Genomic DNA, 15,196 nt, shown 5'->3' with positions numbered 1-15,196 from the left:
GGGCCGTGGTGGTTATACAGCCTGACCGCTGCAGGAAGGAAGGACATCTCCACTGCATCGGAGGGTGTTTCACATTCGATGACTTCTTGCCAGTCTGAGACACACAGGGACGTTGCTTAACTATCAGAGTGACAGAGCATCAGACTGCCAAAAAACAGGGATGATTGTCCTGAGTGCTGGGCTGCTCGTGCTCAATAGACTGTTTGTTGTTGTGGTTCAGAACGTTATAAAATCAGTGTTTTTCTCCCATGTCTGCAGCGCTCTGACCATGCTGTCAGTGCGAGTCTGTCAGCAAGACAAGCAGACGCCACTCTGCATCACAACATGCTGTCACACTGAAGGACGTGAGAGGATGTGTGTCTGTGTGCTTGTGTGTGTGTGTGTGTGCGTGTGCGTGTGCGTGTGCGTGTGTGTGCGCGTGCGCGTGCGTGCATGAGTGCGTTCAGCTAGAAGGCTCAAATGCTGACATCAACTCCTGCATCCTGTTACATCACTTGGCTCAAGGATTGGCCAATCTCCCCAAAAAGAGTGTGATATTAATAACTTTATTCACATGTTGTGTTGATGCCTTCATATTGCAATGTGTTTGCATGTGAACCTTTACCTATTTTCAGGTTTCCCTTTTACATGCATTTACACTTCAACTAGCATACATGCAAAACATAGTTGGACTGACAACAAACATTTTTCCCAAATTGGGATCAATAAAGTTAATCTTATCTTATCTTATTCTAACACATTTTCACTAGGAGAGAAATTTGGCACAAATTTGAGACTGATATGAATAAAACTATGTAAGAGTGAATAACTAGTACTGCATAGTGTCAAGCAGATCAAACAGACAGAAGGAGAATTTAGGTGTGATGTGAGTGGAATAAAACATCAGATTGCCATTTATCTTAAATGCAAATTTAGGATGAAACATGGTGTAAGAAGTCACAGTTTGATAGCTTATCTTACTTCTCAAGCCTTTGAGATAAGACATTTTTCAGTCCATTCACAGAGATCACTTGACCACTTCAGAAAACGAGTCCACGCTTCTGCCTGAGCACCTGCTGTTGAGGAATTAGAGAAGAGTTTTAGATGGTTCTGCTCTCTGCATACTAACAGTGTGAGTACCTCTTTGATAAGAGGGTAGCTAAGAGAGCAAGCCATTGAAATGGGGCTCAAGGAGTGAGAAGATCTGAGAAATATATAGGGGGAAGGAGAGCAGTGACAGTACAGTAAACAGATATTAGGAGAAATGGGAGGGCAGATAATGGATGTGGACATGAGCAAAGAGGCTCTGTGGGAAGATAGAAAAAGGGAGAAGACAGGAGGAGAGGTGGTTAAGAAGAGACGATCAGCAGGGGAGATGTGGAGGAAAGAAGAGAGCGGACGGAGGATGGAAATTGAGAAGGCGAGAGTTGATGCAGTAGGGTGGAGGGATGAGCAGAGCAGAGACATGGGGAGTAGAAGGGTGGACGTGCACTGAATAAGGGTAGTGGGAGATATGAGAGAGCCTCGTAAGTCATTCCCCGGGGAACCATCTCCTCCCCTCCACACTACTCAGAGGCATCAGTAAAAGGCTCTATAAATAGCTTCAACAGTGAGCAGCACGTTTCCCTACTCGCATAGCCTATAAATACATGCAGCTTCTGTCACTTCACATCCGCTGCTCTGGTCGGACGCTGCCCGAAGTCTCGCAGCTTCCGTCAGGGGATCCTCCTCTGGAGAACATCAGGAAGTTGATGAGAAGCATGGCCAGGATGCTCCAGAAGGTGATAGTGCTGACGATCCCATGATAATGATAGCAGTAATGTTGATAGCGTTTGTGATTTGTGGAAATGGAACCTTTTAACCTGGATGCATGCAGGAGATTTTCCATGTATGCAGTTTACTTACTATGCAAAAAGCTAACAAGAACTTTCAACAAGAGAGTCCTCCTTTACAAAATGTTAAACAAAGCTCTCCGCACCATCAGTGAGCTGAATAAAACAGCTAATTTCATGTCACAAATAATCAGATCTAGCAGAAGGCTGTCAACATGTCTGAAACTAATATTGATGGGTTAACTGGGATTTCTTTGTAGTAACTTTTACTCAATTTTTTTTTTCTTTGTTATAGATTTTAACTTCAGAGTAAATTGCAAGAGAGGACACAAATAGAAACAGTCACCAAGCAGTACAATATGGTTGAGTAAACTGGTGAATGTGTGACTGCCAGTTGAAGCCTTATCTTGTTGTTTGCTCTGCTTTCCTCACAGTCAAGCACACTTACACTTGTATGACATTTTGGCTCGGACAACATGTTTGTCAATGTGCTGTTGTAACAAAGTTAGACCTGATTCATTCTGCTGTTGAAAATGTACAATCTGCAGCTTGAAGTGAACATTCAGTCCATTCATCTGTGATGATTTCCTCAGCAGAGGAAGCTGTCGCTGCAGTGAGCTACCAAAATCTCCCACCTCCATCTGTGTTTGATTTTTTATTTGACTGGCTGAAGAAAAATACATTATAGTCGCTTCCAAAAAAGGAGTTCTGAAATTAAACCAAGAAAGTAGGGTCAGCTTTTTGGGATATTTTTGTAGTTGGAACACATTGGTATTATAAAATGCTTAATCCTGTATAAAGATTGCTGATTGTATCATCCTCAGAGTTAATAATATGGATGTGAGTGGGCTTCAGCCCTAAATTGGTACTGTGAGTGATGATGATGGGGGAGGAAGAGGAGTGATGGCAGTTATTTGAGGATGTTTGTCATGATGATTAGAGTAAAGTTAGATGATGTGAGAAAGAAAATATGTATTTCTTGTGTGTGGCACATTGATTGTCATGTGTGTGAACTCACAGAAACGCACTGTGTTTTTGTATGAAAACACATGATTTTTACAATGACACATTGAATATTCTGTTTGTGTGTCGAGATTTAATTGGCTGAACTGTTAAATAATAAGTGAGTGGTACACGCCATTCTCTGTAGACGTTGTTTGTGCTTGCCTCTCCATGTGAAGGAGAAGGAAAAATACATCATCCCCCAGGGGCTCTCACCTTAAAGGGGTGATTTGCCTGCTGGCTTGCTCTTGCTAAAGGCTTGGTTGACATGCTTTGATGTGGTTCTGCGCTCCCTGCTGTTTGATTGGCACGCTGGATTAATGTTGTTCCACAGATGAAAGAAACTGCAAGTGATAGGATTATTATTAAATGAAAATGGCAAACATTGAACGTGATTTATTAATTGGTTATGTTTGCAAAGTGCTTTTCATGTTAAGCTCTGGTCAGGTGTCCCTCTCCTCGGTATGATTCGCTCACTGAGCAGCTAATACAAAAATGAGGCTCTTTTGAGAGCTATATTTTCTGCTCCTGTCTCTAGTATTCCCTCTTCACCACGAGTCTGCCTCTAACATCAGAGTAATGTGCAGCGACGAGCCAGATGCTCTCCTGTGATGGTCGGTAAGCACTGACACCTCAAAGAGCTTGACTGTTTACTCTGGTCATTCTTTGCCCCTCCACACAGAAACCCACACACACAGCTGCACAACCTGCATACCAAATCCCACACACCAGCTGTGTGTGTGTGTGTGTGTGTGTGTGTGTGTGTGTGTGTGTGTGTGTGTGTGTGTGTGTGTGTGTGTGTGTGTGTGTGTGTGTGTGTGTGTGTGTGTGTGTGTGTGTGTGTGTGTGTGTGTGGTGTGTGTGTGTGTGTGTGTGTGTGTGTGTGTGTGTGTGTGTGTGTGTGTGTGTGTGTGTGTGTGTGTGTGTGTGTGTGTGTGTGTGTGTACATGTGTGTGTACATCATCATCACCCCCACTGTCGTCCTGCGTCCTTCAGCTCTGCAGACAAATAAAGGTGCTTTTCAGCCTATCGGGTCTGATTGCCATCACCACAGGACGCGCATCAGTACAGGAGTAATTCCTCAATGTCACCCAGGCTTCACTCTGATCCACTGAGCGCCTCAGTTGTCTTTACAGCCGCTCGTGGACCTGACAGACTCTTTATGAAAGAAACTCCAGACTTGATGCAGCGGTAGTTAACCTGAACTGACTCTGTGCTTAGCAGGTTTCATTTCTGTGGAGGAGTTTACCGTTGAATTAACTTTCATTTCCTAGTAAATCACTTCTTTTAGTTTTAACTCAATAATTACCTGTTATTAATTCTTTCATGCAACAATTGCCAGGGCCGTCTTTACAAAACCAGGTTATGATGGGATGGCATAGTAACCTGATAAGTATACAGAATATTTTCATATATTTAACCACAATTTATACCAAATGTGTTGAATTCATTGGGAACTGTTTTGTTGTTGAAATTGGGCACGATCTGAACAAAGTAGGGCTGAATAAATTATTTTTAACATCATTTATCTTTATATTTTACAAATTATAAAAATTACATAATATGATATTTATGGATACAATACAATACAGCTTAATTTATAGAGCACTTTAAACCTCCAGACCAAAGTGCTGTACAGTCAAATAAACAAAACAAAACATACAAAAAAAAAAACTCAAAAAAGCTCACACACCATAAAACAAGTACAAGTAAAAACAATAGACAATTTAAAAGCAATAAAAGCAACGCTCTAAAAGATGTTAATACGCTAAGGAGAAGAGGTGGGTTTTAAGAAGATGATATATAAACATTTCTATTTAATTTATAAAATGTGAGAAGATACTCTGCCCAACATTGCTTAGTTTGTGTCCAAATATTGAATTTTGTACAGATAAAAGCATCAATGACTCAAACTGATGCTTTTAAAAAAAATACTGGAGCGAGTTAATATTTAAATGGCATTTTGGTTGATAAATGACCATAATCATTAAAACCATTTGTCAGCAATGGTAATGATTCATTTTCTGCCAATATACTAATCAATCAACCAGCACTTTATTAAAGTAAGGTTGACTTCAGTGTTCAGTGAGTATTGAAATGTAAACAATGCAGCGCCGATAATGCCACACCATTCCTTGCAGTTAGTTTGACATTTTGGAAAAATAAACCTGTTAAAAAAGTTAAATAAGCAGATTCATAGATCGTCATTTTGGTTGGATAAACATGAAGCTGGAGCCAGTTAGCTTAGCTTAGCATAAATACTGCATCAGGGAAAACAGCCAGCATGGCTCAGACCAATGGTTACACATTTCATCTTCCACCACCTATAAAACGTACTAATTAACAAGTTTCATATTGTTAGTTTAATGTGACCAAAAGACTACATTTTTAACGACATTTCTCCTCTTTATAGGGGGTAATATGCTTGGTTATATCCCATAATCACTGTTGGTTGCCAGGCAACTGCTCCTAGCTTAGAAATAGTTCTACATAACCCTCCTTAAAACGGTAACATTATCTTTTTTCATTTTTTGCTTGTTGTATATAAAAAAACATACAAGATGTGTGTTAGCTAGCAAATCTTATAGTTGCTGATAGGCAGATTGTGTGCCTTTTGAACAAAGCCAGGCTAGCTGTTTTCCCCTGTTTGCAGTCTTTATGCTAAGCTACCTTAACTGGCTCCTAGCTGTCCATCTTTGAGAGTAACTGAGTTGTAGTAGCTGGGGGGCAAAACACAAGCAGCGCCAGCTGATACTATGTAAAAAATGATTGGTACACAACCAAATACAAGATTAGCATCCTAAACATGGTGTAAGCGTGTGTGGTATAAAGGTTTACAAATGGATGGTACAGGAGTAGCAGAACAAAGATTTCCTTTGTAAAAAAACTAAACTGTGTCGTTAGCATTTTGTGCATTATCGAGCCTGTTTATTATCTGTTGTTCAACTAATCTAAGCAGGTTATGTAACATACTCTCTATATGTTAAACGAACATACAGTGCTGTTATTTCATACTTTGTCAGTCAAGTTGGTCGCAGGCATGTTTAGCTAGCCAACGTTGCTAAAATCAGCCAGTAATTTATTGACTGGCTCGCATTCATCACATTAAACATTAGTGAGATTAATTAAAAGTGAATGTTGAAAAGCATACACTATATTGGTGTGAGGATAATTATGCTTTTGCCCACCAGTGCTATACTGTATGCTTCTTTATAAACCCCTGTTACCTCGATATTACCAGTTCATGAGTTTTCTACTTTGTACTGCCAAGTTACAGGCTTTAGTAGAACTGGCATTATTATTTTGTAGGCAGTAGGCTTCATCTCATCTCAGTCATCCTTTAAAGCTTTGAAACTTGGTGCTAGCTCGCTCGCTGTGTCTGTAGTTGAGCAACAACCCAGATTATCAGCCGTCCCGAGAGTTATTTACTCTGGAGAGCTAATATCCAAGTCTCCCAGCCTACTGCCCCTGCCGGAGTGAAACCTGTCCACTTAAACAGCAGCTGAATTACTCTGAGGTAACCAGGTGAGTCTCGGAGGTGCACGCTGGGACAGTAATTGATGGATGAAGTGCAAGAAAGCACACACCTGCAGCTCTGCAAAACAAAAGGGCTCAAGCTGAGGACCTCTGAGGCTGAAACTAGTAAAACAGCTGTGTAGGCAAAACGGCAGTGTCATCTGTGACATAAATATTATTTTTTTACAGCTAATGTAGATTTTGCAGCTTGTTTCCATGGCAAGGCTGCGTTGCCAGGCACTGACGTGTTGTCTTGGTAGCAGACGCTTCTGTCAGAGTGTTGCCATGTTGCTTCGCTGCATCTGTAGCCTGGGCTTTGTAGTGTAAATAAGGATGACTGTGTGTGTGTGCTCGATCATACCTCTCCTATACACCTGCTGCCTCACTTCACATCTGTGAACCGGGTAAAACTAAAAGAAAGAGGGAGGGTGAACAGTGAGAGAGACGAGAGACCAAAGTGCGAGACAGAGCTTGAAGGAGAGACAAAAGAAGAGAGGAGGATAACGAGGGGAAGAGGGAGCGGATTAAAAAAGGCAGAGAGGGAGTAATGGGGACAAAGAGCACCAACAGAGAAACAAATGGATGGAAGAACAATGAGGTAAATTAGAAACGAGAGGAAAAAGAGAAATGGGAGGGAAATTTGTGAAACGAAACAGTAAGATAGATGGATAAATAGATAGATGCCAGACTGAGACAGTAGATGAATAAGCAAGCAGCAATGTGTTTTTGTGTGGCGCAAGAAACAAGACAATCTTTTCATTCCTCTCTGCTCTCCTGCTGCCGTGCTGCTCTGCTGGCTCTGTGCTGAAAAGGATTCTGGGTAAACACTTTCAGGGTTTTGAGGACAATGTATTGTGTCTTGGTATTTTTTGTTTGTACCGTTGTATTATTGTGTCTTAAAACACAGACTCTATATTTCCCCTTGGGTTGTTTCATATCGGATAACATTTTTACCTCTGGGTTTTAGATTTAAAGATTTAATGTCTTGTGCATCGTTTCATAAACATTTTAATTTGTGTAAAAATTGTTTGACACCATGGGATTTGTGCTCTATTGCACTACATGCACGCACAGTTATGGACCTACCAAAGTATCTGGTTTGGTAAAAGAGCTTAGACAAACTGCCACATATCTCTATTGAGATTAAAAGACATGCAAACAGAAGATAAACCTCTCACTGTCCACCAACTTCAGCATTTGGCCTAGAGGGACAGGTTTACTATCAACTATCTACCAGCTATTTTGAATCCTCCTGATCCAGTCCACCTGGGGATTATTGTGTTACCCTTGTTCGACTTTTAGAGAGTCTTTTTTGTTACCGTAGATTTGGTGTTACCTCTGTCTCTGTAACAAATTCCTTCAAACTCCCAAAGCCGCCTGTTGGCTCTGATGGATGATATGCTGAAGCCTGGAGAGGTTTGTGAGATGAACGAGATCCATATATCTCCGCGTTGAGACCGAGCTGGAAGCTGATGTGGGACCGTGTGTATCCAGTTTTTCTCATTAGGTGTGTTACTCACTAACAATTTTCCGGTATTACAACTACAAATACTACATGTCGTCTTTTTCAACAATGAATCTCAAAACTCTAGAGGACAAAATCCTACCTTTTTCTCTGTGTCTTCAGCTTAACCAATAGTATAAAACACACACTTCCCAGTAGGGCTGTGCAATTAATCGTATTTTAATCGCAATTACGATATTGGCCTGCCACAATTACGAAAACAACATAATCGAAAAAAACGATTATTTTGCTTTGCTAGGTTGTGACCGTGCACTGCAACATATTTGATCTAATTTATTTGTATTTATCATATTTATATATGTTTAGTAGCTTGTTGAAGTGCGCTCCAAAATATTTGTTGATCTTGTTTATTGGTATATATTATTTTGATATTATTTATTTAAATGTAGATATAAATGTATCATTTATTTAATTAATTTTTGTATTGGTTTTTCAGTTGAATTATACGCTCAGGGAAAACAGTTAAAAAGATACTGTTCAAATTATTATTTGTATTTAAAAGTTCAATAAATGGATGTTTTCAAAGTCAATGAATAATCGTATTTAATAATCGTGATATCAATTAATGACCAAAATAATCGTGATTATGATTTTTGCCATAATCGCACAGCCCTACTTCCCAGCATCCTTACCTCTTCATTCCCACACATGCTCACTGAGCACACGAGACCACCTCCCCCCACGCTTTGTTATGATAATCAGTCCATCGATCGTCTATTTTTAGCTCTGAATATCCACCGCACTGCTTTGGTGACTTCCTGTCTAATTATACAAACATGTCTGAATTCACGTGTCGTGCACATCCTCAAACTGACTCGCAGGCCTCTGTGGATGAACATCAAGGTTAACCAATCATACTTTTTCTCCTTTCACTGTCTCTCTCCCTGTGTTGGTGTTTTTCTCTGCTTGCCACACTTCTGCCACTCTATTATTTAGCAAAGGTCTTTGTCCTCTTATCGTTTGACACCCAGCTGAGTTATTTCAGTAAAGCAGCTATTTTAGCTTTTCCTCTAAATGGAAATTCCTTGTTATGTTTTGACGTAATCTTTTTTCTCTCTCTCTAACACAGTCCCATGAATGTGAAAACATTCTGTAGCGCTAGGTCGTCATGGTTTAAGGCAGAAAATGTCTTCACCCCCTAAAGTGGCAGCTCCGAAGCTTTTCCCTGCTATTATGGATTTAAGTAATTTAAGCCATAAATCTCTATGGCGCTCATACCCCTACTAGCAGCGTCACCTTTGAGAGGTTTGGCTACACTGGCTGATTGCAATGCAAAGACCAATTTTGGCTCTCAGCCAACTTTATCCTTTATTAGTGAGGGCACGACATCCAATCAATAGTCAACAGCAGCAGTGCTTTTGGCTCCGGGGAGGCGTCCCTGCCTCCTCTCAGCACAGTCTGCTGCCATTGTTTTTACCTGAGCACCTGTGCAGCTTGCCCTGCTTTGTTCAGCTCATTTATTAAAGCTCTGCTAAAGAGTTTGTGTAGCTATGTACAAAAATATAAAAATAAAATCCACTGAACTGAGCTGAAGACATTTCAGAACACATCTACAAGGCCTCATCAATTATGGATTGTATTTGGATCATTTTTGGCCTCTACCTGGGGGTTTTAGAGGATAAGAAAAAGGCAGTTGGTAAAGTAAAGATATATATATAGAGGGAAAGGTAGCAATTGTGGCAAAAGGAACAGAGTATGGATTTTGCTTGCGACAGTGTTAGTTTTTTTCAAAAAGGTCTCCTTTACAGTTTTTAGGTGGGTGTTGCTTAGGCGAAGAGGAGAAATGAGAGCAGAATGCACAAGAGAAAAAACAGGTAATGTGCTAAGCCGCTTTGAGTGGAAATGTGTCAAATGGAAGGAAAGAGGAAAAGTCGGCCTATCTCAGGGACAGATAGTCGATCAATATTCCCAGCTAAGATCCAACAAGAAGCTCTCTCTCACTCTTCCTCTGTCTCTCTCTCTGTCTCTCTCTGTTGGTGTGTCCGGTGAAGGAAGCTGTGGGAGAGGGCCATTGGCAGGTCAATCAGTATTCCAGCAGGCTCTGCCTACTCTGGTGTGGGCAGCAGAATAATTTCACCCGATCTTACAGATCAATAGCTGTACCAAGTGGAAGGTGACCAGCCCGCCTGGCTGGCTGAGCTGCTGCAGTATTCAGAGAACTACACATGCGATGGATGCTCCTCGTCAAGACTCATTTTTAATGCCGTATAGTTCATGGAGTGGACTTCATGTGGTGGCCTTTAAAGCTTCTTCCCATCTGTATTTCTTTTGAAGTAGATGTACGAGGGTAAACGCTTTGAGTATTGTGGAACTCTGTGGGGGGTGGACCACATTTTAGAAACACCTGATAAACAAATGCAATTAAATTAAATAACGCCGGCGGTCATAATGTGAAACGTTTGTATAGACAGAAGTATTGAGACAACTCAGGGGGTGGGGAAGGTATTTATTAGGCTGCAAATGTATATAACGCTTGGTGTTAAATGGGTGACACTTCCACTCAGCATTGCATGATTTGGTGTGAATGAAGCCTTAAGCCTAATTTAATTATGCAGTTAAATGAATACTTCCCATTGGTGGTATTTTATTCAAAGTAAAACAATTGTAAAAATGACTATAATTTGAAAATGTTTAGTAACTTTGGTAGTTTAAGGCAGCACAATAAATTCTGCTGAGTGGACGTACACTGCGAGATACATAGCCATGAATAAAATATGTTTCATATGCATCCACAAATAACATAACACATATAAAATACTACTACTACTACTACTACTACTACTACTACTACTATTACTGTAGCTGCTGCTGCTACTACTACACAGATCAGAAGCCCATCTGTAGCATTAATACCTTTTCCTCCATAATATACAAGAACAACATCAGTAGTTGAGAGATGTCACAGAACAGGCGGATAACACAGTCACATCTCTTAGTGACACCTGTCTCACGGTGTAAAGCAATTGAATCAACACTGGTCATGTTGTGCGGTATATAGTCCAGCAGGAGGCCTACTGATACTAGCTGCTGATCAGGGTTGGAGTACAGCAAACAATGTGGATGCACACACACACACACACACACACACACACACACACACACACACACACACACACACACACACACACACACACACACACACACACACGCATATATGCATATATGTATATGTATATATGCATATATGTATATATGTATATATGCATATATGTATATATATACATATATATGTATATATATATATGTATATATATATGTATATGTATATGTATATATATGTGTATATATATATATATATGTATATGTATATGTGTATATATATATATATGTATATATATTTATGTATATATATATATATGTGTATATATATTTATGTATATATATATATGTGTATATATGTATATATGTGTATATATGTATATATATGTATATATGTATATATATGTGTATATATATATATATGTGTATATATGTATATATATGTGTATATATATATATGTATATTAATTTGCGATTAATCGCGATTAACTACAGTATGGACAATCATGCGATTAATCGCGATTAAATATTTTAATCGACTGACAACCCTAATATATATATGTGTATATATATATATATATACACACACACAAACACACATATATATACACACACACTCAGTCATACCTGTGGTGTTGTGGATTTACAGTGTCCTACTGAGCTGTGATCAGCTTGGAAATAGGATTACTGTTGGCACAGTGGGTACTTTACCACAATTTAAAGCCACAGAGATAAGCACACAGTTGTGTAAACAAATATGAACACAAACTGACAAGAGGTGGTTCCAAATTAACACATCAATATACACAGTATATTGGACAGCCTGCTGAACTAAAGAGGTCTGATGGTCTGGTATCACTTCTTTCTTACTGATTAGGTGCTGAACTGTCATCTCTGCTCCCAGTGGTGACGTAAATACAGCAGAAATGCTCAGTGGTTGCACTATAGGAGCGGTGGTGACAGACGATCGATAGAGATCTAAGATCAAGATATCACACTCACACAGGATCACTATCCCCTCACTCAAATCTACCACCTGCTGTTTAATATGCTACAACTTACACTTTAATGATGTTGCAGTTGCAGCACAAATCTTGCACTTCGGCCAGATCTGATATTTTGCTACGGACTGACTGTGCGATGTGGTTGAAGCCACGGCCAGATCAATCCGACTTAGCTTTTACCGTCCGATCTCTGAGAGCCGACTCCCTCTCTAGGCCTGGCCAATCACTGTTTTTTAGGCAGGATCAATGGAGAGTAGGAATCAACACCATCGGACTTGACTGAGCCTAAGCTGAAAGTCCAGTTGGCAGAAACACAAACACAGCACCTCATTAAACCCGAAACTCCCATGGCTGCCATCACACAGCCAAGCCTCGCCGGGTGCAGCACTGATGGAGAGCGTTGATGTAGGAAGGCTCTAATTGCAGCATGGGGATGTTGGGCCTCTGGATTCCTGCTGCTTAAACAATAATCCAAACCGCACAGTATTGTGTGTTGTATTAGGTTTGAGTTATGGTTGGTAAAAGTGCCATATTGATGGACTCATTGCTAAAACACTGGATTGACTTGTAGAGACTGAATGGCGGCGGTTTCTCATTTGAACATGTTCTCCAATCTCCTCTAGCTGTCTCCTTCTGTCTCTCACTGTCACTCACACACAATTGTGTGAATGGATTTGGCTATCACAAGTGATGACTCCTCGCTCAGCCTCTTCTGTTCCATTTCCTTTCCCCTCCCACTTCCTCCGATACACTTTGTAGCCCTCAAATCTGTCGTCTTTTTCTGTACAGACCTTTTCTGGGCTATTTCTCTGCCTTCCTGCCTTTTCTTCTCAAGTGCCCTATTTGGCTCTGATGACCTCTCTCTCTTCCTCTCTCTCTCTCTATGCAGGTACCACCAGGCAGCCCAAGGAGGGGGAGGTGCCGGGGGTGGACTACAACTTTGTGAGTGTGGAGCGGTTTATGGAACTGGAGCAAAGTGGAGCCCTGCTAGAGAGTGGAACCTATGAAGGTGAGTGTCCACTGTGCAGGAAACATTTTGCATTTGCAAGAGACAGGTGCTTGGGGAGCAGAAATGAGACTGTATGTTTCACTAGGGCTATTTGACTGTTTCTGAATTCAATCTGCCATCTTGATTTACAGATTTAGATATATTTACCTGATGGATCGAGTGTGTCGGGTGATGTTCGTACACAGTTAAGGCAAACAAAATTATTCTTATGCCTGGCTTTTGAATGGCTGGTTGGCTGCTTCAGTGTGTGTGTTTGTGTGAACTGGATGAATGCCATTTCCTAGTCATGTAAAGTCTGTGCATCTGCTTTGCTACACTGTCAGGTCAGGGATACATTTACAGATTACAGATTATCTGGTTCATTTGCCCAGTAGCAATTGTTTTGTTAGTGTGTGCGGCAGAAGCCACTCACACAAATATGTATGCGTGTGTGATTGTGAGTGTGAGAGAACAGGTTCCAGTTTTTACGTGTTTCTTCACTAAGTGTGTGTATTGCGTGTTAACAGGGAATGTTTCCCTCAACACAGAGTTTACTTATGCCCACTGGGGAAAGTTGTCTCTTTCTCTTTCTCGGGTGGCTGCACTGGAGGTGCTGCAACTCATTTTGTAACGCACATTAAAATGTGAGAGATAGAGGAGACGAAGGAATGAGAAAGAATCAGGAGGTAAGGCAGCAAAAAACAGAGGGATATTTCGACAGCAGTGAAGGAGGCCAAAATCAAATGTATCCTCAGGTAATCTCTTTAAGGTAACTGTGTGTGTACGTGTATGCACGTTTTGTGTGTGTGTGCGAGTACACGCAGGGCTTGGTCCACATAAGGGCTTACGTATGTAATGATGTGAGATGAGTCACAGCTGAAGGTGGATATTGAACTGTGCAAAAATCCGAGATGCCTTCAGGCAAATCCAGAAGCATTCAGCGTTTTTAAAACCTGCGTGGGGCATAAGGAGGAACTTATCTCAGTTCGCTTTATTTTCTGCAAAGCATCTCTTCAGGTTGTCCTTAAGCTTTCACAGGTGGGAGCTTGCTGCCTGTGCAGTGTGATACTCGTGTCTTTGTTTACATGTGCCCGTGCGAGCACATAATATTTTGTTATGACGCGATAAGACTGTTTGGTGGCCAGCAGCGTAAGTGTACTTATTGAGAAAGTGGCTTCCTAATATCTTTCTGCCTCCTGCTGGGATGAAAGTAAAGTGATGTCTATAGACTCTTTTCTGCTGATCTTCCTTTTGTATTTTATTGCTGCCTCCTTCCCTCTTCTTTGCTCAGCTGTTGTTCTCCTCCCATTGCCCCTGTTCTCTCTCTGTGTTTCATCTTTGTGAAACCTCCACTCTTTTCCACTTTGAGGGATTATACAAATATCTTCCTCTCACTCACTCTCAACATTTCATCACAAAATATATTTCCCTGACAATGAGGGTATTACATTTCAAATAAAAGTAAAGCTTTATTGTGGTTTAAACGCAAATGGCCCAAGTAAAGAAATTGGTCCATTAAAACAATATAATTTCATAGCACAGTTCCGAATTTACAGACGCTTCAATCTCAATCAAAAAGAGAGAAATATACTTTTGATGTATGGAGGATCTTTGCATCTCCAGTAAGATGCCCTTAGGACCTTCATGTTTTATCTAATTGTACTGTACTTCTTGTACTTCTTGTACCAGCAGAACCACTACAGTGGGTGTGGTATGACAGATGCACAATGCTATATATATGTTTTGCTATTATATTTGTGCTTGCGCCTCCAAACAGAGCTGTGCTCTTACATGAGTAGAATGACGCAGCTGTGGTTGTTTTCATACAAATCAGGTGGTTTTGTACTGTTTTGGTAACACTTTTATCATGAAATTGATCCTGTTTCTACCTGCTACTCTAATCCACACAGTTAGTAGAGACATTTATTTTCATAAGATATTTTTGTTGTAGCTTGACTGCACAACTATTGTTATGTTCCCAAACAGGTCTGTGTGCATCATTAAGCAGAGAAAGCACATTGACAGGGTTTTTTTGGCTCCCAAAAGATTAATTTATCTACCAAAAGGACATCGCCTACTCTTGAGACATATTTAGGATGCTGTATTTATATTTGGAGTTATGTATTTTCTGCTTTAGGATTCCGCACCAAGTTATTTTTACTTAGGAGAAGCAAATCTCCCCCGAACCCATTAAGGACACTGCCGACTGTTAAGGATGCAGTTGGGTTTTATTGAAACCCCAACTCTAACTAATAATGTTGTACTTGGCGCTAACAGAGAAATAGTTTTTCTTCCTGCACACACACACTGC

At 40.5% G+C, this 15,196-nt stretch overlaps 1 protein-coding gene across 3 annotated transcripts in view; it reads left to right on the top strand.

Moving 5' to 3' along the window:
* The window catches only part of LOC117491544 (membrane-associated guanylate kinase, WW and PDZ domain-containing protein 2-like), a 79,078-nt gene that overhangs the window by 22,867 nt on the left and 41,015 nt on the right, over window positions 1–15,196 (top strand). For all 3 annotated transcript variants that reach the window (XM_034141590.1, XM_034141589.1, XM_034141591.1), the window contains exon 3: window positions 12,787–12,906. In XM_034141590.1, coding sequence (XP_033997481.1) covers window positions 12,787–12,906 — 120 coding nt within the window. The remainder of the gene's footprint in view (window positions 1–12,786; window positions 12,907–15,196) is intronic.

Source organism: Trematomus bernacchii, unplaced genomic scaffold, assembly GCF_902827165.1.
Source record: "Trematomus bernacchii unplaced genomic scaffold, fTreBer1.1, whole genome shotgun sequence".
NCBI classification, from domain to species: domain Eukaryota; kingdom Metazoa; phylum Chordata; class Actinopteri; order Perciformes; family Nototheniidae; genus Trematomus; species Trematomus bernacchii.
This window is presented reverse-complemented; position numbering and strand designations above follow the sequence as displayed.